Source organism: Diabrotica undecimpunctata, chromosome 9 (genome assembly GCF_040954645.1).
Source record: "Diabrotica undecimpunctata isolate CICGRU chromosome 9, icDiaUnde3, whole genome shotgun sequence".
In the NCBI taxonomy this organism is placed as follows: Eukaryota; Metazoa; Arthropoda; class Insecta; order Coleoptera; family Chrysomelidae; genus Diabrotica; species Diabrotica undecimpunctata.
Genome location: NC_092811.1, coordinates 38,817,075 through 38,844,926, shown reverse-complemented (window position 1 = coordinate 38,844,926; position 27,852 = coordinate 38,817,075). Strand labels below are relative to the sequence as shown.

General features: G+C 31.5%; 2 protein-coding genes across 10 annotated transcripts in view; one reads left to right on the top strand and one right to left on the bottom strand.

Moving 5' to 3' along the window:
- Nucleotides 1-27,852, top strand: part of LOC140449879 (uncharacterized) — a 298,794-nt gene that overhangs the window by 113,345 nt on the left and 157,597 nt on the right. For 8 of the 9 annotated variants that reach the window (XR_011951911.1, XM_072543285.1, XM_072543287.1 and 5 more), the window contains exon 3: nucleotides 26,643-26,798. Coding sequence is in view for 8 of the 9 variants with exons in the window: in XM_072543285.1 (XP_072399386.1) it covers nucleotides 26,643-26,798 (156 nt within the window). In the remaining variant the exon portion in view is untranslated. Of the gene's footprint in view, nucleotides 1-19,985; nucleotides 20,380-26,642; nucleotides 26,799-27,852 lie in introns of those variants that run through there. The other variant, XM_072543279.1, reaches the window with a different exon arrangement.
- The window catches only part of LOC140449881 (uncharacterized), a 241,033-nt gene that overhangs the window by 132,796 nt on the left and 80,385 nt on the right, over nucleotides 1-27,852 (bottom strand). The window lies entirely within an intron of this gene.

Here is a 27,852-nt window from a genome sequence, read left to right as displayed (position 1 = left end):
TGACCACTTTCCATGGCAGAAGTATTATGAGCGACTATGTTTGCGTACGTATTTTTTGGGACCTGTTTATTTGCATCAAAGAAATTAATATTGCAAGAGCTCATGGTTTCCTTTACAATTTTTTGTCTTTTAAATTCTGGACAAGCAGACAAATTAGTAGTAAGATGATTTCCTTGACAGTTAAAGCACCGTGGTATGTAATCTGAATTTTTACAATCTTGTGTGGTATGGGACTCCTGACATTTGCTGCATCTTGGTTTACTTCGACACTGACCTCCCAGATGACCAAAACGGAGGCAGTTATAACATAATAATACTTTCTGGTTATACGGCTCTACCTCCTTGATAACTTTATTAATAGAAATATATTTTGGTAAGATTTGTGATTTGAAAATAACAATGCAAGACTTTGTGGGTACATATTCTACTATTTTACCTTCATCCGTAATTTTTTCTACTTTACGTTTTATTCTTTTGACATTAGATACTTCAAAAGTGCAATGTTGATCAAATTGTCTTATTTTATCTTTTATGTACGCCTCTGAAAAATCTTTTTCTATATCTCTAATAACACCTTGTCTATGAAGAATAAATTTTGGGATATACAATACAAAGTTATTTTTAACAAAAATATTTTCGTTTTTATTATTTATTAGAAAATTTGCTGATTTATAATCCTTTAACTTGATCCTAACCCTATTCCGACCTATAGAATCGATACTTATAATTTTATTGTCTATCTCCGGAAAGTTAGAAAGAATAATATCTCCGATTTTAAGAGCATTTAATTTACCTTTAAATTCGACCGAATTATTCTCAACATAAATATGATACGGGCCTAAATCAGTACTTACATACAAAAACTCCTGTCTTTCTTTCGATGTGTTATCGTTATCGATGGTCATTGCTGTTGTTGTTTGTATATCATTTGTATTTTTTTGACGTATATCTGGGGGCACTGGGTCGTCTGGGGGTTTCCCCCCGACTAACTGGTCCATTTAATTGTTCTTAAAACTCACAATCTAATTTTATTTTTACACCTAATCTGCAGATTTATAAAAACACAATTTTTAAACGAAAACAGTTTAATTTCGTTCCGCTTTGTCGATAGGCACGTCCGATTCGTAGGTGAACTAGAACACGACTGAATTGGTTACTTGATAATTTACCTTTTCAGTCGAGAAATTTTCTAGTTTTGGTAATATTATGATTTTTCCAGATTGGATTCGTGGATTGTTTGAAAATTTTAAGGTTCCAACTTCTATTTCACATTTTGGCGGGATTTCTATTAACGAAGGTTCTTTTATTTCCAAAAACGAATTGGACTCACATTTTGAGATTAATTTGACAGTACTGGATGGGATTATTAAGATCTGGTTCTCCATGACGTGCTCGATAATGGGTTCTTGTAGATTTACTTCAGTGGCGTAGCATTTTTCTGGGTTACGTCCATCAATTAATTTATAGGTGCAGGTATCTATTTGGGTGTAGTCCTGTTGGCAGTAGTATCTGGTTTCGAGGATGGGACATTCTTCTTTTATCGATAGTGATTTTTCTCCTTTTGTCAAGTAGGGATATAAAGGAATATATGTTTGATGATTTTGTATTACGGGGTAAACATGGAAAAAATCGTAATTTTCTGATTTGAATATAGGAACATGGATAGCGAATATAAGCTTGGATTCGTAAAAGGTTACTTCAGTACTGAGAAACAGATAGTATGTTAGCACATTGTTAAATTTTGCGATTTGTTCTTCTTTGTATATATGTGATAAATATGACATCATTTCTGAGATTTCTTGGGTAGATATTATTGAATTATGAAGAGTATTTAATTTAGAGAAAACGATCGAATTTTCAATATTGTCAATAAATGTTATTAAATTTTGGCAATCAAGATTAATCTGGTAAAGAATACTTTGATAAGTTATGTAATTATCCAAAGTGATTATTTTGATTTCTAATGAATATTTAAATTTTTCTATATTGTCTTGTAATTTTTGTTGATTTTGCCACAAGGTTGATAAAGATTGATTATAATGATTAACAAGCTTTTTGTACAAAGTTGACTGAAGGTTAAGTTCATGAATTACATTTTTCTGATTTAATTGTAAAATATTAATTGCTTTATCGTATCGTTCTCCATCGTCAGCATCTAAAGTTCCAAAAGCCCATTTATTAATTTTGCCTATTCCATCTATTAAACCTCTTTTAGAGCGAATATGTGGATGTAAATTTTCAAATTTTCTTTCGAGAATTTTTATTAAGAATTCGGTTCTTTTTGTCATTTGTTCAGCTAAGTTATGAAAAGATATAGGGTTAGAAGCATTACTTACTATTAGACTATTCTTAAGGATATAAAAATGGTTAGTTAAACTAGTTATCTGTTTAGTTACTTCCCTTAAATCTAGATAGTGTATAAAGGTATGCTTAGTGTAAATAATTTTACAGGGTCCTAATAGTATGGGTAACAAAGGATTCGTTATAGGAGTAATTTTTACATCTTCTCCTTCACATCTCCGTTGAAGTGCTAAGAATATCAGGAGCAAACACGTTGTCCGGATTTTCATTTTCCTGAAAAGATATTTTTTGTTTTACTCTGGGTTTTCTGATTATATTTTTATGGTAATTTCCTTTATTAGTTTGTAAGATAAGGCCTGAATCTTGGACTACTTCAGTCTTTTTAAATTTTGGTGCCTTTTTATCGCGCAATTTTGTTTTGACGTATGCAACGTCCTGGTTAGAGAAATCTGGAGGGTCATTTCGATTTTCATTTAATTTATTAATTATTTTTTCTTTTGTTTCTTCGTTTCTACTTTTTATTATTTCGTATAACTGTTTACTTGCTTTTTTATGGTTTTGTACATAGTATGATAAAATAAGGTTATCGTCCAAGTCGACAGGATCTGGACTGTTAATGTGTCCTTTTATTATTTCAAATGGGGTAAACTTAGTGATGGAATGCATTGAATTGTTATAGCTTAGAATAGCATGTTTTATTAATTGGTTAGGGGTTAATTCTTTATTTTCTTCTCTAAGACAGCGAAAGCATTCTATTAGTGTAGAATGAAACCTTTCTACGGGGGAGTTGGAATTACTATTTTTAGAAGTTGTGAAATGTAGTTCTATATGCTGAAGTTTACAAAAATCTTTAAGGTCATTATTTTTGAATTCTGTTCCACAGTCGGCAGTAATTTTATAAGGTAAACCGTGGTGGCTTACGAAGAGAAGTAAATTTTCCACTACGGAGGTGCCATTGACACTGGGTAAAGGATATGCTTGGACATATCTCGAAAATGAATCTATAATCGTTAAATATGATTGGTTAGAAATTTTAAAGACATCTACATGAATATGTTCAAAGGGTTTTGATGCAGTGGGAGTTAGACTAAATTTTATAATTGGAGGATTTCTATCGTATTTGTTTTTAAGACAAGTTTCACAATTATTTATAAATCGTTCGATATCTTCTGCCATTTTTGGCCAATAGTAACGTGATCCTAGGGACATTTTTACTTCATTTATGCCGCGATGTCCTTTTTTGTGTATGTGATAATACTCTAATTTTTCTTTCTGTTCCTGAGTATCTATTATGTCAGTTAAAAATTTTGTGGAATGTACAAATTTAAAAGCGGAATTTTTAAAATAATTCTGAACTATTACTACAAATGTTTCTGGTAAAATATTTTCTTTAAAGTACAACGCATAAATCTTTTTGGGATCTATATATTCTTTTACAAATTTAAAAATACTTTCTTCAATATTTCTTTGAGGTAAAGTAACATAAAATCTATTATTATCAAATATTTTTTCATTTTTGCATTTTATTTTATTTATTTCTCCACCTGTTAATGTAATTTGATTTTTATAAGTATTTAGGGCTTTTTCGGTTATGGGTATACCTAGAATGGGATTTTCTAAAGAGGTATGACAGGTTTCTAAGTCTGAGTCATCTCTTTCGGGATTTTCAAGAGGGGGTCGAACTTGTATGTCCGAAATAATATTTATTTTACTAGTTGATCCATCATTTAGTAAGGAGTCAAGGTCTCCTTCTGAAAGTTGCGATAAGTCGTCAAAGTTGCGTAGTTCGTTATCTATTATTTCATTTATGTCACCTAAATTAACGTCCATCGATTCCGTTTCGAGAGCATTTAAATCGGAATCTATTTTATAATAATTATTTTGTCTATTAGAAAATTCAAATTTATAACATTGATAAACGTTAGAATCGTATGGATAAGCGTTTATGGGTTTTAATAAAGTAATAGATAAATTTTTATTAGTTTCATTGACAAATTCTACTAAAGCTAAACCATCATTTGCTACAGTTAGCATTTCTGGTACATACATATCACCTAAAATTATGTTATCAATTAATATTTCACCGTTCGGTACGGTCACAGGGACTTCTTTTCTAATCTTCTCATAAGGGCCAACAGATATTTCAAACTTTATGTCTGATGGTTTTCTAAATTTAATAGGGATTATTGTGTCTCTGCTAACGAGACATTTATTATTAAAATCAATGTTAAACTTCATGGATAATAGGTCATTAACCCCGATCAAGCCATCATAAAACTCATGAAAGTCGTATAATATGTAGTGCAGTATGTTGTTTCGATTAAATTCTTGGAACGCCGGTATGGCTGCTTGGTATTTGATATCTTTCGTGCCAAGAGACGTAGAAATTGAAACGTTTGAAGAATATATGCAATCTGAATAAAATTGTTCAGCAATACTGGGTTTTAAGATTGATTTCGTACTACCAGTATCAATTAATAATTTTAATGGGGGATTAGAAGTAGTGATGTAAGGTAAAGGGTTATTAGAGGTTAAATTTAATTCGATTAAGTTAATTTGGTTTTCTGAGGTGGTTTCCTGAAAATTCTGAGGAAAATAATCTAAATCTACTTGCTCACCGGAATGGATATCTGCGTCGACGTCGCTATGCGTCTGTTCGCATTCTTGTCTATCGTAATCATTATTATATAATTCTTCAACTATAATATTCGGCTTTTGCTCATTATTTTGAAAATAGTTTCTATTAAAATTATTTGTTCTTCTGTTGAACGTTGAAGGGAATCTAGAATTTGTGGAAATATTCATCGGTTCCGGCTTTGGGGCGCGATGTTGGGGAGTTCGATTTGGTCTGAAAACATTCGTATTTCGGGAAGGTCCAAAGACTTCAGAGTTAGTTGGGAGTCTTTTAGGGGGTAGCTGTTGAGGCTGTACATTAATAGGTTGGCGAGGCCATTGGAAATTTTGGGGATAATTATTATTTGTATTAAAGTTTGGATTTTGGGGAATAGAAGAATTTGTTTGAAAATATTGATTATTCATGGGATTATAAAATTGCCTGTTTGAATTAGGGAAATTCTGATTTCTGAAATTGCCTTTATTTTGGTGCGACTTATTGTCATTATTACTTGAATAAAATTTCTCGAAATTCTCAAATTCATTTACATAAGCTATGGCGTGTTCTAAAGAAGCTGGTGCTTTTAAATGCATATTATTTTTTAATGTGCCGGTACAACCCGTAATAAAAGTGTTTAGTGCTGTATTTTCGCAAAATTGTATGAAAACAGCCTTTTGATTTACATCAAGATTAGTATCATTGCTAATTCTTTGTACTATATTACTTACTAACAATTGTAATCTATTTCCAAATTCTATTAAATTTTCATTTCTTTGTGGCCTAGTTCTAGTAAGTTCTTGTGTTAAGAATTGTAAATTACGTTTATCAGAAAAACATTGTATAAGCGCGGCTTTTAAAAGTGCCCAATTATTTATTTCTACCCTATTTCCTACCATAAGCTCAGCTTTTCCTATAAGTTTTCCTTGAATACATTCAAAAATGTGATCATTTAATTCTTGGTCATTATATGCTCTATATGTAATAATTAAGTTATCGCAAAGATAAATAAATTTATTTAAAGTATTTGTATCTCCATCATAAGGTTTAATATTTGAAATTTTTGACTTAAATAGTTCCCAATTAATGGGACGACGTTCGAACGTCGGCGTCGGCGTTGCCGTCGCTTGATTAGCTTGAACAGTTTGGTTAGTTGCCATTTTAATATTTTTATTATCTTTATTCTTCCTACCTTTAAAGTTAATCTTTAGATTCTTAAGAGATTCTACCAAGGAATCAGCGTCAATCATAAAATGAAAATATCGTCTAATAAACAATGTCTTAACAACCTATCTTCCGAATTTATGAAAAATAAATAAGGAAGGCAAGAAGGAACTTGGCACTCACCTCGATAGTCTTTGCCAACTACTTCTCCAAATTTGTCCACCCAAATGAAGGACTGCTGTCACTGAAGGGCTGCTTTCCAATGGGGGCTGCTTTCCACTAAACGGAATGTTCTTTGGATTTGCACTTAAGGCGTTGAAACACCAAAGTCCCGAAAAAGTCTGCTTTCCGATAGATACGAAATTCACAGTTTCGCGACTCGCACAAATCCTACTGACTGCGCCAAATTTAAATTTCAAAAAATGAAATTTGTTTTTAAAAAATATTTTTATTTCCAAGCTACAATTTTAATGCATCTAAACTGAACAAGACCAAGAATAATAATGATTTTTAAAATGCAAATAACAAAGAAACAATACGACAACTTCTGGGGAAACTGCAGAGTAAGCCACAGGTGTTGGTTGCGATTCTGCCAGGTCCGGACTTTCGTACCATGTAACTCTAACAAATTTTTTAAGTGTGTATAAAATCTTAACTGTCTTTTTTCCTGAGATTACAATTATTATGACACATGGTATTTACTCGTTATTTTTCAAATAATATGTTCTTGTAAATGCATAACTTTAATTATTGGGTAAATCTACATTATACGATACGTCAGAAGAAATTTTAAAAAATTAACATTGCAATAAAATTATAAACCAATAAACGATAACTTGTTGAGCAGTGCTGATTGAAACAACAGAGCAGTAAAATGTTATTCATAAAGGTAGTGTAAAATATATCGCCGCTTATCTGGTCCGCTAGTAATAAAGTTACCAGCATTTAATGGCAAAGCGGTCTTCTTAGGTGAAAAATCCTATAAGAGATTATCGTGAGCGTTTGGTTGTTGGGAGCGTGTAGATCAATTGCCAGGAAGTCCACGACGGGTGACTAAAACTTTTGTGGGAATTTGCGCTTTAAATGTGGTATTCCGTGTTTGATAAGGATACCGTTCCCGCGGGAAACCTGACAACGCTTTAGATGGATTGCTGTATATCCTGCAAAAGTAGGGATCGAGTGACAAAGTATCTGGTTAGAATTTGGATGTTATGTTTTTGCAGGATATTTTTGATGAGGGTCTCTAGGGAGAGCCCCTGGAAATTGACTGCACATAGGGTGAAATCCATAAAGGGGACTTTAATAATTGGGGTTGAAGGTCATTTAGACCCTATTGTTCTGACCAGACACATCTATGGCCGAAGATCTTTTCGATGACTCTGCTTGTATCCGCCGTAATCCGATATCGTTTTCCGGGGAGGATATTTTGCAATACAATTATATTGCGTTTGATGATATTTTTTATTTCTGTGGTTAGATTGAATGGTGTGATTGCCTTTTAGGTTGATAGGGGCTGTACTCGAGTTGGATTGGGGCAGGCGCTTGATTTGTGATTTTGGCCACAGTTCGGACATTGAAAGAACGTTGTCTGCATTCATGGATTGTGTCGCCATTTGTGCAGCATTTGCTGCAGTATTTAGGGGTTGAAATGGAATTTGTTCTGTGTGATGAATGAGTCAATTATATTTATCATTGAATAAATATTTATCATTAGTACATATAGTAGTCATGGGCGTAGAGATGAAAGGGACAAATATAATGATTGTTATTTTAAATTTCTTTTATGTATATATTTATATGTATGGAGATAAATCTCAAAAAAGGTCGATTTTATTTTTAAATTTAGATTTTTGTCATATATATGATACTAGTGACGTTATCCATCTGGGAAGAAAGAGTTATTCTTTCACCGAGAGTTAATTTAATAAGATTTTCACAATTTAGTGGGGATTTTGAAACGGTGCCACCAAGAATAAAAAAAATCCAGGGACCTAATGATTTATACAAGTGCTTTCAAATAATATATTAATTTCTCCATGGTCCCATTTAAAAGTATCTTACAAAATGGCGCCAATACGCTATTAATAAAATTGAGGCTTAGTTCAGTTACCTAAAAATTTAGTAATTCAAGTTTTAAGGTTCAGAAAAGAGTTGTTTGGGTTATTTCGTTTTTTTTTTTCACGTTAGCATATTGAATAAATTCATTCATTTTCGCTAGAATATATGTTGAATATGTTGTAATTATCTCCACAATTTATGAGAACAAACTATATACTAAAATTTTTGACCGTTTTAATATTTATTATTATTAAGGACTCAATAGTTATTGTCTGTCTGTTTTTCTGCCTTTATGTGCTATAACTATAAAGGAAAAATCCTAAAAACTTGATACTTGATACATAGCTTGGTCCAAGGTCGAACCCTATTGAATTTCTTCTTGTTATTCTTTATAAGCAATTCTGCTTGTTCATTGGCGAATTAATACATCTATGGAAGGTTGTCAATCCATCTTTTGCCCGGCCGTCCGATACTTCTGGTGATTTACCTCTTGCTATTTTGACGACACGGGTCTCCTCCATTCTGCTTATGGGGTTATTCCGTTTTAATTTTTTCTATTTATTGTCTATTCGCTAATACACTGTACGGTACATTTTCTTCTAATGTCTTCGCTTCTCTTTCGATCTCTTAGCGTATTTCCTGTAACTCTTCTCAGTACTCTCACTCTCATCTCTGCGGTTTCCAGTAGCCTTTGTGTTGTGGCTGTGTCGGGTCTTGTTTATGAGGCATATGTCATTATTGGTCTTACACTGACTTTAGAAATTCTTGACTTCATCTCAGTGTTAATGTGTCTGTTTCGCCATATAGTGTTATTAATTCATCCTGTCAGTCTATTTGCTTTTTGTACTTGATTTCTCACTTCTTTGTCCAAGACTCCATAGCTGCACAATGTAGCTGCACATTAGTAATAATGGTATTTTATTTCCATTACTTTTTATCAAAATATTGATTCAATCCTTCATTTACTATACTCCTATTACAGGTCAAATGTTGTTTATATACAGCAAACGATGCACCATATGCCTATATCTTATATACCTAATTCTGTTTCTCTTTCTGCTCTTTCTTACCTATAGCATTACATATGCAATGATTGTGCAGATTGACTCCCATATAAATGTGTAACGGCGAACGCGTGTATAGAAGTATAACTTCTACCGGCAGTCCCACTGGACTGCAACACCCGTTTTTTATGTATATGTTTTATGCCTCAAATATGCTTTGAAATAGTACATTAGAGAGTTATCAAGTAAAATTTTATCTTTCCGTTATTTTGACACGTATACGCTATTTGTTACGGTATAAGTTTTAACGGATAAGTAATTTTAGAGTTATCAAATGGTTGAATTGGTGCTTCACGTTAATAGTTTGCAGCTGTCAGTCAAATGTCGTATGTGACAGCAAAATAATTAATTAATATTATATTAATTAATAATTAAATAATAAATTTTTTTGTTTTCTTTCACCCAAAGTATATATTTTGTCTAGTTTTGTACATTTTGGGTTTCAAATTTTTTCTACAGAAATATGGAAGACATTTTATAACAAGCAATATTAGTTAAAGTAAACAAGTAAACAGGACATTCCAGAGGGTTGACTCCTCGCACTTCTTTTACTAGTAAAAGGTCATCAGTGCTTATAAAACGCACCCTTTTTGTCTTTTTCACTATTTCCGTGTTCATAATTGATGAATATAATGAAATATAATAAAATGTTTTATTTGTCTCGCAGATACTTAACCAAGAAAACAGAAAACACGTGTTAACTAATGCACAGAAATACAATTACAGAACAAGAACTTCAATATCCGAGTCCCGAGTCTTGACGAATTGGTGCGATTCGCTCGTTACCGTATATCAAACCCGCTATTTGACGTACGGTAACGGAGCCCGTAAACGTTAAAATTATTTGTTATTCAATTTTCACACTGCGCATGCTCCATTGCTAAAATAACGTTACCGTATTCTTCTAACAGTTTGATTTGATAATTCTCTATTTTTAGATTGAGTTTACCGAAAGTACAAGCTGATTATAGCTGCAAATGTCAAACATGGAACAAAAAATTTCGGTTTATCAGTGTTGACTTTTTTATAATGTAGATGCTGTATGGTTCAAATATACAAAGATAAAGCTTTAGAAAAGTATATTTTGTTTATATTAAGTTATGAATTCTGCAATTTTTGATTGATATGAAACAAGAATGAGTAATTCTTTGGAGATTAATTGCAGTTAATTATTAGAATTTTTTTTGGTAATTACCCTTTGATAGATTAGGGAATAGATTTGGCAATCGTCAAATCAGCAGTTGCCAGATTGCAACAGATCTTTGCAATTACTCTCGAGAGAGACAAATATTTACTCGTTATTGTTTCATATAAATTAAAAATTACAGAATTCGTAAAATAGTATAATCGATATGTACTTTTTAAAATCTTTATCTCTTTATATTTGAAGTATACTTTATGGAATCTGGTATTTTTTTAAAATATATATAAAACAAGGATAAATTTGGCAATAGTGTCAAAACCTTCGAAACGTCAGTTTCCAGATCATTTAGGAATTATGTCTTGCTATTTTTATCAAATTTGTGTAGGAAAATTTATAAATTTGTAGTAATTTATTTTTTTATAATTCTGTATAATTTCTGGGGTTGAGTTTACCGAAAGTACAAGCTGATTATAGCCGCAAATGTCAAACATAGAACAAAATATTTCGGTTTAGCAGTGTTGGCATGTTATTATAATGAGATATATGCTGTACGCTTCAAATATAAAGAGGTAAAGCTTTAGAAAAGTACATTTTGATTATATTATGTTATGAATTCTGCAATTTTTTATTTATATAAAACAAGAATGAGTAAGTAGTTGTTTCTTCTGGAGATTAATTCAGTTAATTATTAGAAATTTTTTTTGCAATTGCTCTTGATAGATTAGGGGATAGATTTGGCAATCGCCAAATCAGCAGTCGCCAGATTGCAACAGATGTTTGCAATTAATCTCGAAAGAGACAAATATTTACTCGTTATTGTTTATTATATGTATATTTACTCGAATTGATGAAATAATATAATCAAATTGTACTTTTTAAAAGATTTCTCTCTATATTTGAAGCATACAACATATGTATTCTAAAAACATCCCAACACTGCCAAACAGATATATTTTATTTCATGGTTGACATTTACGGCTGTATTCAGCTTGCACTTGCGGTAAACTCAACCATTTCTGGTTTCAATAGATGTATCTGTTAGTGGAAGTGAGTTTTGATTCTCTAATACTCCATTTACATTTACTTCTACATGGAACTAATCCACAACCTTCAATAAAATATTAATTTTGGTTTTAACCATCAGACCTGCAGTAATTAAAAAATTATATTTGTTCAAATTTACGTTGCAGAGAATAAACTATCATTATTGACAATTTTATCCATAAAATGTGAATAAGAAAGTAAAAATATATCGGGAAAGAGGTTTAACTAAATTTAAAAACTTAAGCTTCATTTAAATTATATTAAATTAAATTTAAATTCATTGAATTTCATTTGAAAACTTAAAAAGAATGTTTAATAAAAGTAATTAATATTATATCACAATGCTCTTTCGGGATTTATTAAACGACATGGCAACACTGGCAAATACAAAATTTTTCTTCACTTGTAGCTAACTTCACCGGAACTTTCTATATACTTTTACTTTTGCCAACCTTTTTGTTTGTTGAATAATTCGGCAAAAGTATTATCACAGTATAAATAACAATGTCTATACTGTGGTATTATATAGAAAGTGACGGTGAAGTTAGCTAGAAATGAAGGAAAGTTTTGTATTTGACCGTGTTGCCATGTCCTTTTAATAAATAACGAAAGAGCATGCGATATAATCTTAATTAATTGTATGCATTGTTTTAAATTGAAATTTTGTTTACCGAACACACAAATTCACACAATTTAAATGTAGTGATGATCTGAACAAGTTCCAGTAACTAACTAATTACATTAACAAAACGGTATTCAGGTACCATTTCATCCCAGAATTATAAGAAAATAGTCATACAATTGAAATCTGCTCTGAACATCTGTTGCAATCTGGTAACTAGTGTTTTGACAGTATTGCCAAGTTTATTCGCTAATCTACAAATGGCCAAATTTTTTCTAATAACTAACTGCAACTAATATCAAAAGAAACAAATAATCATTCGTTCGTGTTTTATATAAATTTAAAAAACAATTAAAAAATACCAGATTCTGTCATATCAGTAGGTTATGATTACGGGCACGGGGCTCTAGGCACAATGGATGGAGACTCGTTGTCAGTTGTCACCTTGTCACTACTTGCGACAGCGATCATTGTTGGAGCGTGCACAAACCATACAAACTGGTCTGGACACTGCCAACGCAATATTTTGTTCTGTGAAATTAAATTGATTGCTTACTTGAAGCTATCTTCACTGGGCCCAAATGTGAAAAATGTCCAAATCTATAATATAAAAATGAATCGCAAAATGTGTTGGTAAGCGCATAACTCAATAACGCATGGACCAATCTTAACAATTCTTTTTTTAAAATGTTCCTTGAAGTCTAAGGATTGATTTTACGGCGAGAAAAATTCGAATAATTTCCGGGAAAACCCTAAAACAGCCTTTTTCCTTTTCCCATACAAATATTTTCTAAAAATCTAGAGTCAATTTGAACTTTATTGCTATTCAATAAAGTTTATATTAAATTACAAGCACTCACTGTTGTCTGAACAATGTAGGTGTGTTCCTAACGCCGAGGAGTCAATCTGCGCTTTATTGTCGCTGCACAAAATTCAAATTCAATCAAATGTATGTGTGAGCGCGTTGGTGTGTGTGCGTGTTCGCGTTGGAGGATCTAATGGATCAAACAAATCGCGTTAAAAAGCGTTTATTATCTTTAATAATTAATATATTATTAATTTAATATACTCTATACACATACAACGTTGTTTTGGCTTAAAAGACTTGACTCCAAGTCATATCAAATTAAAAAAAAAGTTAAAAAAACTAAAACGTAGTGTTATATCCTCTTTGATTACATTCTCTTTCATAGACAAAGTAGATATTTTACAGACAACAACAACCTGTCTATTTGCCGGTGTACATTGGTGAACACACACTTGTTTTTCTTGGATTTTCTGATACCTTATCTACTCAGTTTTCTTTTGTCAATTTGATAAACGAAACAAATTCTCCAGTTTTCTTCGATTTATTTTGTAGATTGAAGTAATTTAGGTAGAAGAATCCGAAATGCTACAAACCAAACTAATTACCGATCTAATCATATTGCACAAGAACGTGACGACCGAAATGAACGTGAAAGAATTCGTATATCACGAACGCGGGAAGCGAGAACGAGAGATTCAACTAATAATCGCAAGTTTGAATCGAGCTGCTTTCAGTTACGATTTGTCAATTGACTACAGTAATTACCAATGTAATACTATTGGATCTATGAACTTGGTTTCATAGATCCATAGAAATGCATTATAAAGGGTTTTTATGAAGAACATTTGTTCGGAACACACTGTAATTGTAATCGAACGAATGTGATATTTTGGCATAAATTGGTAACACTTATTTGACAGTTGCGGTGTTGACACTTTTTGTACTTTATTATTTTGAATTTTAAAGTGAATACCTCTTGTTTTATATTTTTACCTATTTAATAAAATCTGTTCTTTTTAGAACAAGATGAGTGTGTTTTATTTCAAAAATGTCACGTAAGAATTTAAATAGTCGTTATAAAGAGATGGTAGCTTCTTTAATTCATTATTTTAAACAGGAACGTGATAATAACGGCCCCATTCTACCCTTGACTGCTGTTAGAGAAGTATGTAAATGTATGTTTTGTATATTATTGTAGATGCTTAAAATATACATTCTTGGTTTAGCGTGTAGCTGCTGCTTTAAATTTACATATTTCAAATGTGAGTTCTATTTCTCAGGTCGTAAAAATTAATAAACTTCTTTATACGACGCATACAAACGGCTAAAATTTTTTTAACAAGATTATTTTTTAACTCTTGTTTTGTTTCTATTTATTTACATTAAATATTAATTTGTTTTGTTGTATAATCCACTTTTGCAATAATTATGTGACCTATTTGATTTAAAATGGATTCAGGATTTTTTTATACTTTGGCAACTATGTCAACTTCTATATCTGTCAATGATAATGACGTGCAACGGTAAGTAAATTAGATGGAATGTAGTTTCTTATGATTTAATGCATTTAATGCATTAGTTAGTTACTGGAACTTGTTCAGATCGTCACTACATTTAAATTGTGTGAATTTGTGTGTTCGGTAAACAAAATTTCAATTTAAAACAATGCATAAAATTATATCGCATGCTCTTTCGTTATTTATTAAAACGACATGGCAACACTGTCAAATACAAAATTTTCCTTCATTTGTAGCTAACTTCACTTTACCGGCAATTTCTATATAATTTGGCGGATGAGTTCACGGTTCGTGGACTTACTACGGTTGCCTCTTCCGACTGGGGTGGGGATGCTTGAGCTACGTAACCAGAGTACACAAGAATACAAAACCTATTTATTCGCCATTGAAACTAAATGTAGAGGGTAGGTCGATTGCAGTGTTGATTGGTTGAAGGGGAAGTATTACGTCACGAGAGTACAGTTTCGGGCTTAATGTTCATTGGTTAGGCGAAAGAGGCAACCGTAGTAAGTCTACGAACCGTGGGTTGAGTTTACCGAAAGTACAAGCTGAATATAGCCGCAAATGTCAAAAATATTTCGGTTTGGCAGTGTTGGCATGTTTTTATAATGCATAATATGTTGTATGCTTCAAATATAAAGAGATAAAGATTTTAAAAAGTACATTTTGATTATACTATTTTATGAATTCTGCAATTTTTAATTTATATGAAGCAATTACGAGTAAATATTTGTCTCTTTCGAGATTAATTGTAAACATCTGTTGTAATCTGGCAACTGCTGATTTGACGATTGCCAAATCTATCCCCTAATCTATCAAAGGGTAATTGCTAAAAAAATTTTTAATAATTAACTGCAATTATTCTACAAAGAAAAAAATATTTACTCATTGTTGTTTTATATAAATCAAAAATTGCAGAATTCATAACATAATATCTTAAAATAGGAAATTCTACTCTCTGAAACTTTTATTATAGTGAAATTTTTAATTTTAGACAATCATCTTGAACAAACAAACATAAACAGTTCGATTTCAGTTAGATAAGTTCAGATAAATTTAGTAATTTAGCAATTTTCGGAACAAGATAGATAGATGCATATAATGTACACTACACTGTAATGTAATACCATAGAGTAAATAACAACTGTGGTAAAAGTCTATACTGTGGTAATACAGTATATCGATTTGTATAATTGTTCTAAAACTTGCTGAATTACTAAATTTATCTGAACTTATCTAACTACACGCACACACACACACACACACACACACACACACACACCTCGCGCAAATGGGACTACCGGCAGTGCCGGAGAAATAAAAAAAACTGAATATTCGCATTCGCGAATGTCAGTGGCATATATTCGCATTCGCGAATGTTCAAAAAATGACATTTGTTACATCACTAGTATAAGATCAAAAGGGGGATGGAATAATAATCCAACTGCCAGACAATTCACTGCTGCTTATAAGAGGTTATTAGTGCGTAGTGAAATTCGGTCTGATGGTTTAGGAAATTGTGTTCCATTGGACGATATTCCCATTCTAAGTGGTTTAAGTCGATTTAAAAAACCTGAGTTTAATATTTGTTCACCTGAAGCTCGATTATTAGAAACATTTTATGAACAATCTTTAGAAACTATTTGGAGCGAACATGACTAGTAATGAATTCGACTATAATTAGCGAGTGTTCCATTCAAATAATTACTTGCACAGCAGGTTCTTTAAATTGTGTAGATGCATTGTCTGGAAACAAATTAAATTATTTAAACTCATTAAGTACAAAAAAAAAATCAAGAGGGATTAACATATATGTCCAAAGATGTGATTGCAATTTGCAAAACATCGGAACATTTTTAAGAATAAACGAGCAAAATTTGGGAAAACCCAATTTTATCTCTATTCTAAAAAATACAATCATACTCAGATGCGTTCAATTTAAACAATATTTTTGCAATCTACAAGAACATATTTTAGGGTGTGCTTCTAATCATATATATTTTTTAATTTTTTTAATTGAAGCAATAGTGGACAAATATTTAAACGTAATGAACAACGTAACAAAAAAACAAAATGAATTTGATAATGTTATTCGAAATAAATATAACAAATTAATACTGTTTAGTGGACAATAAATCAATAATTTAAAAAGTTGTTTGCTTTTATCACATCCCCGAATCCTTGTTTATTTCGACCTATGTGTAAAAGTTCGACAAATTAAAAGACTGTCATTTATTTAAATCTTTTGTGTACGTCTTGCATAATGTTTGTAAAATTAATAAAATGTAAAATTAATAAAAATAGAAAATTAAACTAAATTTATGATTACTATTATTTGGAATTAAATTATGTAGTTTTATATTGTTCTTATTGGCCTAGGTGATACGCCACTGTTACACGTGTTTGGTGCTCACTCGGCTTCACTGTAGTTATCGTTGCGGTCACTCCTTTGACGAGTAGAACTCCCTACTCTAAGCATAATATAAACAAAATGTACTTTTCTCAGATTCATATTTTTATATTTGAAGCATACAGCATCTACATTATAAAAACATGCCAACACTGCTATACCGAAATTTTTTGTTCCATGTTTGACATTTGCGGCTATAATCAGCTTGTACTTTCTGTAAACTCAACCACTTTGTCCGACATGGTAATGCAGTAGTGCACCTAGAATTTGTCTCTGGGGGGGTTTTGGTTGGCCACCGAAATTTTTTTTATGCTGTTACCTCCATTTTGAGTCTTAAAATGTGTTAAGCTGGATTTATAGTTTGACGGACTGTAGACGTAGATGCACTGCAGACGTGACAAACGGACTGTAAATATTATTTCAATTTATAAATCGAAGGAGTGGAATTTTTTCGCATGAGTAGAAACAGTGGCTAGAGTTGGTGACCATGATACTATAATATTCTTTTATTATTTATTACTATTATTTTATAAATTCTTAACGTTCATTGTAGCAAATAATCAACAAAATCAAAATTCGATTATGTTGATAAACAACTTTACAAAATGGTGGGCGGGCCAGACAGTTCACTTTGGTTGACAGCACAAAATTCTTCCTTTTGATTGGCCAGACGCAAGTAACGCACTGTAAAAGATGAAAGTTGGCCAACTCTTCCGTTGCAGTGCGTTTCACTTACGTTCCGTCATGCGTTTACGTTCATTTATAAATAAGAGTACATAAAATTCTATGTTGATCTTTTTCCAGTGCGTCTACGTTTACAGTGCGTCAAACTATAAATCCAGCTTTAGTAACAGTGTCGGAATAGGGTCCTGGGGGGGTTTAACCCCCAAAACCTCCCGAGTGCGCCACTGCATTAATGCCATTTGGTGCGTCTTTCACAGAGATGCTCTCTTACATATCTCTGGACTTTCACATTTAGTCCCAGTGAAGTCAGCTATAATTGAGCTGTCACAGAACAAATTTTTGACGTTTGTCTATGTCTATAATGTATATGTTGTAGGCTTCAATAACAAATAGAGAAGCTTTCAAAAATACATTATTATTATATGAACTATGCAATTTTTTTATATACAACACGAACGAATAAATACTCGTTTCTTCTCATATTAATTGCAGTTAATTATTACAAATTTGTTTTGGCATTTACCTTTGATAATAAGCTGACACACTTGGCAATCCTCGAATCACCAGTTGCCAGATTGTTACAGATGGTCACCAGATGTCTGTGGAAAGTACCTGAATACTATTCTTATTATTTTTTGAAAGAATTTCTTTTTTACTGTTAGTTTGTTAACGTTTTATTGGATTTTTATTAATTATAAATCACATGCTCTTTCCCGATTTATTAAAAAAACATGGCAACACAGCCAAACGCCAACATTTCGTTTTATCATCATCGAGTTAGAATCTATTAGCGTTCTATGAACTTTAATTGACATCTCAATTATAGCTAACTTCACTGGGGACTGGGACTAAATGTGAAAGATGTACATGCCATTTAATACACTAATGTCTAGAGCCCGACCCACTACTCTGAGCCGCGTAATGTAGGTTGCCTATTATGAATTTGAATCGGGGAAATTACTGACAGACTTATGCATGACGTCCGACATCGGATAATCATTTTTGACTAAAATAGATGTTAATAATTATTTTTCTTCCAAAACGAATTGTCATTAGAACAGGCAATTTTAGTTCTATCATATAATGATTTAATGACTCCCTTTTTAACATTTATGTTGTGATTTGATTTATAATTTAGATATATGTTCTTATGTGTTGGTTTTTTGTATACATGAGTCCCATGTCCACTATTTTCCTTTGAGATTAAAACATCCAGAAAAGGCAACGATTTATATTATTTCTTTTCCATTGTAAGTTTTATTGACTCCTTTTTATCTTTTATTTATATTAATCAGAAGTGTGTCCAACAGATCATCTACGTATTTCCAACGTATTGTGAGCTTTAAATTTTGATTAGGAATATTTGTTTTGAAGTCTTCCATCAATATATTAGCTAATTATGGATTTAAAGCACAGCCCGAAAATTTTATTTATAGAAATCATTGTTTAGATGAAAATAAGTGTTGTCAGTAGATAATGTCAACAGTTCCGTTATAGCTGACACATTTAATTTGGTTCTAGTTGTTAATCTATCATTTTGCAATTTGTCCTAATTGTTTTCAAAGTTTCATCTAATGGTACATTTATATATAGACTATTTATTTATATAAAAACTTACTTAGAAAATATTAAATATAAAAATCAATGTACCAAATTATATTAACATTTAAAAAATATTGATAATTTTAATGACATTTGTGATTTTTTTTCTATCTAATCGTTGTTTTATTTAAGTCAAGCATAGCCACAGCTATACAGATCCCTGTTTATAGTAATAACTTCAGTTTGTTTTTGAATAATACATCTACAAAAAAGGTGCTACATATTTGATTCATTCATTCCTTGTAATGTAATTTCTTTGGCTTGCTTAAAAACGTTTTAGAGACCTTTTCTTTGTAATATCTATAAATGAATTTATATAACTATTTTTATAACTAGAAGAAGTTACAAAACGAGCACGCCACGTTATACAAGATATGATTGGAGAGAAGTGAGTTATATTTCTTCTGGACCAATTCACCATAAATTGACTATAGACTGGGAGAAAGAACTTCCACAGGATACGAGTAAAGCTCCCAAGTATCTCGTTACATTTGACGTATCCGGTACAGATCATCTAGTAGAGAAACCGTTGGAAGAATACATAACTGGCAGCTCCTACATAGGTACTCATATAAATGAATAATTTCCCCGTTTCGAAATACATTATTCAGCACAGTTATATAAAAATTATTTATTAAATGATGGTTAGTTCCTCGACAAGCTCTGGCTTTTAATATGTTTTGTTGCGCATATGAACATATATCCAAATTATAAATCAAATCACAACATAAATGTTAAAAAGGGAGTCATTAAATTATTATATGATAGAACTAAAATTGCCTGTTCTAATGACAATTCGTTTTTGGAAGAAAAATAATTATTATAACATCTATTTTACTAAAAAATGATTATCCGATGTCGGACGTCATGCGTCAGTCTGTCAATAATTTCCCCGATTCAAATTCATAATAGACAACCTACATTACGCGGCTCAGAGTAGTGGGTCAGGCTCTAGACATTAGTATTTAATACACACAAATCTTTGAAAAATTAATTGGGCTATTTTTTTAGTAAAAATAAAACATCAAATTTGGACTTCCATTTATAAAATGGAAAGAAAAGAGGAAAATGAAGATACAGTAACAAATATTAAGTTTGAGAATAGTATTTTTGACAAGTGTGAATTCATAAAAAAAGAACCTGCTCCAGTTTATCAAGATACTTATATTGAAGACTATGGACATGGAGGTTCTGAAATTAGTTTGGACCAAATTAAAACAGAAAAATCAGGTGAAAATATGACATTAGAACAGAAGGAAGATGATTTAGTAGGATTCCAGTATTCTAATAGTGATTTTGATAATATAAAACAAGACCATTCTAATAAGGGAAGTCAAAGCAGTGATCATGGTATGTATTTTTACATACATTATCTATACAAAGGGTTGTGAAGTAATATTTACCATATAAATATTTTAATTTTATAAATTTTCTTTGAAATAAGAATTTCTATTCTTTATTCACTAAGTAGTAAATGACATGTAAAAATATTGTTGCCTAAAATGTCTATTATTATGGGTAAATTTTTTTGTGTACAAAAATGGTCAAATGACTAAAAAACTGATAAACTTATATTTATTTAATAATGCAGTTATCCTCAATATATAGAAAAACAAAAGATTTCAATATTACATGTATCTAAATCACATTAACACTGTATATACATTAACATTAAGGATATCCTTTATTTTATTTAAAATAATTATTTATGAAATATCAATAAACTCCAAATTCAGGTAGTGAATAGTTGCCAATACCAACATACAAGATAAACTGATAACTGACAGACAGTCAAAAATATTGAAAACTATGAAAAAGTAGCATGGGCAACAAACTCACGTAAGCCCTATAAATCACCAGGAATGGATGGTATATATCCTGTGTTATTGCAAAGAGGGCCAGAACCTACAGCAAAATATGCAATGTACTTAGAAGAAATGTAGCTTTTTGGAACATACACAGTAGAAACATTGGTACACTCTCCAGTACATCAAGAACAACATGCCTATAGCAGGGAATTCAACTGAGACAGCACTCGACAAGTAATTCTGGTGTGGGGGCAAAACTGGACATGGTGTGGGGGCAGGAATATATTCCAAAAATCCAAAAATTAGAGAAAGCTTTGCCTTGGGGAGGAACTGCATCGTTTTTCAATTGGAAATTTATGTAATACTGCAGCTCTTAAAAAGAGCTGCAGTATATTACAGCAAAAAGAGCTCTTAAAAAATAGCAGATCCATACAAAAGGCTTATCAGGAAGTGACTTCTACTGAATAAACTGGGAGACAGGAACAAGACTGAGCTTGTCTGGGTACATCAGGGCATTGAAGGCAACGAAAAAGGAGAATAATTTGCAAAAAGAGGATCGAACAAATCAAGTGAACTGATTTTAATCCTGGGAATACCAAAAGCTGCAATTCGTAGGGTTGTAGAGGACTTAATAAAAGACAGCCATGACTGATATTGGGAGAGAATCCCAAAAATAAAAAACAATGGAAAAATCTTAATTTATAGACCATATAGAAAAAGAAGAGAGGAACTGCTTCATATGGACAGGTACAAACTGAGAACAGTAACTGGATTGTTAACGGGGCATGCACTAGTAAGAGAATTTCTAAATAAAATAGACATTTCCAATGGAGAATTTAACTGCAGACTCTGTGGTAAGCAACTAGAAACTGTAAAACATCTATTATTCATTGACCATGAGGAACTGTACTGTAAAGGATAAAAACTGTATGGGCAACCAAGAGGACAACTGTGTTGTATTTAGGACACACCAAGCCAAAGACCTGTACAAACTTCTACAGGGTACAAAAATTCTAGACTTGGTGTAGGAAACACAATAAGCTAGCTTCAGTGATAACAGAAATCTTTTTGATCAGATTGGCCCAGAGAGACAAAAAATACCTGACAAATGGAAAGCAGTATATTAGTACCTGTTTACAAAAACAAAAGATATATGCAACAATGCAGGAATTTCTTTCTTCTTTATGTGCCTTTTCTTCTTAGAAGGTTGGCACCCATAATAGCCATTAGGATCTTTGATGTTGCTGTTGTCAACAGTTCTGTAGAATTGCAGTTTAACTACCTTGTGATGGAGGGTTTCCACCAAATGGACATTTGAGTTTATGTTTCATTTATTTATTTATTTATTTTATTAATTTATTTCAACGGTAGAACCATTTACAATAAAATACAACAAATAGTAAAAAGTAAAGATTATGTACAATAAACATAAAAACAATAACAAAGAAACAATTAAACACTAAACATTTGTACATTAAAACAGTATATCAAATCAAACAAATATCAAATTAGATTCTTAAGTTGCCTTTTGAAAACATTAATGTTTGGACAGAATGGATCCAATAGGAGGTCATTGCAAGAGCTAAGAATTCTGGACAAGGGAAAATGATGAGCATAATCAGTCCTATGAAAAGGAATATATATATAAGAGTGCAGTGTGTCGAGTTCTATGTATTGTATTTAAGTACACATTAGCTAATAATGGGGGGCAATTAATAACATTGTTTAGAATTTTAAACAAAAATAACATATCAGCTCTCAACCTGCGGTTCTTCAGTGTAGCAATGTTAGACTGAGACATTATTACAGAATAATCTATGAAATAATTTTTAGTATTTCTTAAATTTATATGTGCTTTAAAAGCTAATCTTAGAAACTTCCGCTGAATGCTCTTCAATCCATCAATGTAGACTTGATGAAATGGGGACCAAACAACAGAGCAGTATTCAAAACCTGAGTGTACCAGAGAGCAATACAATAATTTTAATACAATAGGTGAGAGATCATGACTGTTATGATAAATAAAACCAAGACTATGAAATACTGTTTCCTTAATTTTAAGAAAATAGCTTCTAAATGTCAATGCAAAATCCAATAATACTGAATCCAATAGTACATCATTAAGAACATATCTATTAGCTATTAGATATTTCTACAACCAAATGAAATACAAGAACATTTAGTTTGATTTAAGCTTAAACCATTTTGTTTTGACCATAAACATATATATTATTTACATCATCTTGTAAGATAGCTCTATTGGATTTATCACGTATACAACGAAATAACATAAGATCATCAGAAAATAGCAGAAAGTGTGAGTTTTGATAGCCTTACTAATATCATTAATGAACAAGTTAAAAACAAGGGACCACAATGAGACCTTTGTGGGACACCAGAACAACAATGGAATTCTTTAGAAATATAATTGTTAATATGAACTTGCTGTGTATGTCCCATCAGAAAATTTTTAATCCAATTAACAATTGGGTCACCAAAGCCAGATGCATGAAGTTTATGGACCAAAAGGTTATGATTAACCTGGTCAAAGGCTTTTAAGAAAGCAGTGAATTTTATTTTCAAATGCACTCAACAAGTATTGTTGGTAATTCAGAAGGTTTGTTACTGTTGACTTCCCATTAGAAAATCCATGTTGTTCATCAATAATTATGTTTCTGGGAGCCTAGGTGAGATTTATCAATACCAATTTATCAAGAAGTTTCGGGATTGCTGATTAAATAGTTATACCTCTATAATTGTTAACACACTCACCATTGTCAGATTTATAGATAGGTGTAAGAAAACTATTTTTCCAATATTGTAGAAATACAGATGATGCCAATGATAAATTGAACATTTGTTGTAAAGGTTTACAAAGGGAAAAAATACAGTTCTTAATAAGTGCTGCAGGTATACCATCAGGCCTTGAAGAATATGTAGTTTTTAAACTCATAATCCCCTCGAAATCATCAGTCAGACTATTTATAGATTATAGATATAGATTGACTATTTCATCACCATTCTGATCTATTACATTCCCACCTTCATTAGGCATTAGATTAGGATAAGCACTAGACCCACATTTAGCTCTAACGTGGCTCCAAAAAGAGTGGGGATTACTTGAAATATTTGCTTGAATATTCTCTAAATAGTTCTTATAACATACTGCTTGTAATGATTTACATCCTTCCTTTAACACCGAAAATTCCTCATATGAATTGCCTGATGCTTTAATATTCCTGTGAGCTATTTTTTTTCTGTATGACAGGCTCAATAAATTCTCGCAAAAACCAAACTGGAAAGTTTAGTGATTTAAATAATTTGATAGGAACAAACATATTGATGGCATCATATAAAATATGGTAAAAATTTTCTCTGCAGCAATTCATATCTCATTCATATAGTATCTTGTTCCAAGGAGTTGAGGCTAAATATTCATTTAAAACTTGATAATTACATTTTTTAAAATCATGATAGAAGACATATTTAAGAAACAAATTTAAATTGACTGCATGTAACAATATAGTATAAGCTGAATGATGTTGCAAAGTATTCAATAGAATATCAGTTGAAATCGACACAACTGCATCCCTCTGAGTACAGAAAACTAGATCTAAAAATTTATTATTAAGGTTAGGCCAAGTATTTACTTTTGACATATTTTGAAAATTGTAGCAAGTACAAATAATATTTGCTGGAGAGTGATGCGGACACTCAACTGTAACAACATTATTAAGATTCTCCCAGGATGCCTCAGATAGGTTGTAGTCACTGAATCTATCCGCTAAGTTCAACGTACAGGTGGAATACTCCTCATATAGTGTCCCAGATGACTGTAGGAAAGTACACAGCACCAATGACTAACTTTTTTGTGCCACACATTACCTGTGTAAATTCCACAGAGGAATCGATAGGCCTAACCATCATTGAAAAAAGGTGCTTATGAACAGCAATAAGAACACCACCACCATGAGTCTTTGAACTAGTTTGAGTGTCCCTGTCATGTCTATACTCATTAAATTCACTCAATCCCAATTCAGCATCTAAGATTCTAGACTGTATCTCCACAAAAACTGCATCGGTTCCTTTGACATCTACACAATTTTGAATGTTATCATTTCCAGCACTACTTACTGATTTGTTGCCAGTGTTAGATTCTTTAATAATCCTAAGATCTTTTTTTAGATCATCATCGATTATTTCAAAACTTGTTTTTAAACTTTTCATCTCCACACTTATCTTACTAATTTCCTCCTCTAATTCTTTAATATTCTGGGTGCTGGCAATTTTCACTTCACTTAAACCGTTTTCAAGCGCACTGACACGATTGTTTAGATTTAGGGCGTTCATAATCCCAGGTACACAATCCTTACACAAGTAAGGCATGATTCTGGTAGCTAACAATAAACAAATGTTTGTAAAACAAAAACAAAACTGAAACAAAACCAAAACTCTTGTTTCCATTAAACTGACCACGTTTGTCGAGTTTTGTTTTTGTTTTCGGTCTTTTTCCACTAGTTGTCACGAGGAAGTCAAAGTACAGTTTTTTCTTCAATAACCAACCAACATGTTTAGATCCACGTTGATATTGTGAAATTAGTTTTTTAAATTTTCTTTCAGTTTCTATCCAGTTTTTATTAAACAATTAGACAATTTCTTTGTAGGAATTCATTTTTTAATTCTATTTTTATAGATGCCATCCTTTGGGTACCACAAATTTCTATGTTCCCGGGAGGCATCTATTAAGGTACATATTTCTTCAGTAGTCCACTGCTTTTTGGAAACTTTGCCACCTTTAGAAATTATCTATTAAATTTCACTTAATTCTGTTTAATTGACAACAACTAATTTACTACAAAATTCGTAATCAGATTAATAAGGCGACAATAATAAATACAACTGACCATCTACTAAACAGACTCGAGTTTCAAAACACGCTGAAACCTTTTGATGTTACCGCTTTCTTGGAACTGATTCAAAACACGAAAGTCTTCAAAACATTTGCGAAAAGTTGCTGTTTTGTTTTATTCGATACGAGTTTGTATTTTGTTTTGTCCGTTTGGTGGAAAGCCGCCATTAGATTGTTTAGCCAGGAAATACATTTTCTACATGATCACGTGCAGTAGTTCGTAGCGCTTACCTCTCATAACATGGCGCAAATATTGCAACTTTCTTATTTTGATAGTGTTTAAGACTTATTTTTGTTTTCTCATTCGTTTCTATACTACGTGTTTGTAACTCTGTTCACTCAGCTCTGACAACATCGCTTTGTATTTGTGCCGGCTTCGGTTTAAATCTACTAGCTGTTTTGTTTATTTTATCAATATATCCTTACTTCTCTCTATTATTATCAGTGTTGCTTTACTACACTGAATATAACTTTTATCGCAGTGAATTTTAACTTGTTTTATTGCTTTTCACTTTATAATAATCACTTGGTATTGTTACGATTATCATTGTCTTCTACCAATTTCAATGCTTATCGATAAATTTCGCAAATGGCGGTTATCTGTTCCCGTGGTGTATAAATTTTATCAATAAAAATAGAGTAATAGGTTATTTAATGTACATTTTTAATTCTTTTTCTGTTTTTTTTGCTACAAACTCAGGTAATTGAGTTCAGTTGGGTTTATACATAAAAAATATTAGTCATTTAGCTATTTGAGTACACATAAAATTATTATAAAAAAACATTGTAGTTTAATACTAATAATAATTTTAATTAAATTGAAGTAAAACAAGAATTTAGTCAAGACTACTGTAGAGTAGAAATATATTGTAATAAGGTGAATGATGCTCTTTTAGATAGCTTCAAAAATGAAATTAAAGAGGAGCCTAATAGAGAATGTACACATGATGCACTTGATGATTCAGAATTAAATGAATACTCGTTAAAAATTGAAATAGAAGAAGATGAAGTTAAACTTATGCCATATGAAGAAAAACAAACAAACGAAAAAGGTAAGTGTGTAACAAGAATTCATATATGGTTCTTCTTAGACCATTCTTTCAGTGTCCCATTTCTTTCTAATACGTGTATATAGCCTAGCAAATATTAAATGAAACTATAAATCACAAATCACGCATCGTAAGTGGTCAAAAGTAGCCGAAATCACGTGCTCTTTAAGACTTCTAGGAAATTTTAAATTCGATCATTGGCGGCGCGTTAGAAAATGTTTCCTTGCTGGTCACTTTCCATTGTAACAATAGAATATTGTATTTCTGCTTATAATATTAAAAATAATACATTAGACCTATTTTATAAAATAAGTTTTCATTCACATTAATAATGTGTAGATTGAGCGGATGTGCGAAAGTCGACTATACACCTGTATAGTCAGCCTGTAAGATGTAAAATACTCAAATTAGTATATTCTTTTTATAGTTCAGGAAATGAAGCTCGAAAAAAGTTAAAACCTCGCATTTTTTTCGTCCTGCATGGATTGAGTTGAAATTTTAACAGAAGGTAGGTGATAGCCCAAGGATCAAAATCTATATCGAACCGAAGTGCGCTGAAGGGTTTTAGGGCTGAAAACTACCCCTAATTGTCAAAAATTATAAAATAACATATTAAATCTGAATATGGGTAAGATTTGGTTTGAATTAATTAAATAATGATAGTTTCGTGCTTTTGAATAAAGTTCCATCATATTTCAACCCTTAAAAAGCGACCCTTGTTAGAGATTAATGTAAAAAAAATTAGTAATGCTAAGAAAATGATTTCGCCTTGGAACGATTTGCATAAAAATTTGGAATTAAGCTCAACTCACCCTCTGCTTTATAGTTTATGTCATGCCGATGAACCCAGATTGTTCTTAGGAGTGAAAACTACCCCTAATTTTCAAAAATTGTAAAATAACATTACAAATCTTAAGATGAGTGAAATTTGGTTTGGATTAGTTAAATAGTGATTTTTTTATACTTTAAAATACAATTTCATAAATTTTCAACCCTTAAATATCAATTGTTATGAGTGCTATAGGTGAAAACAATTTTTTGCCAAAATTTTGATACT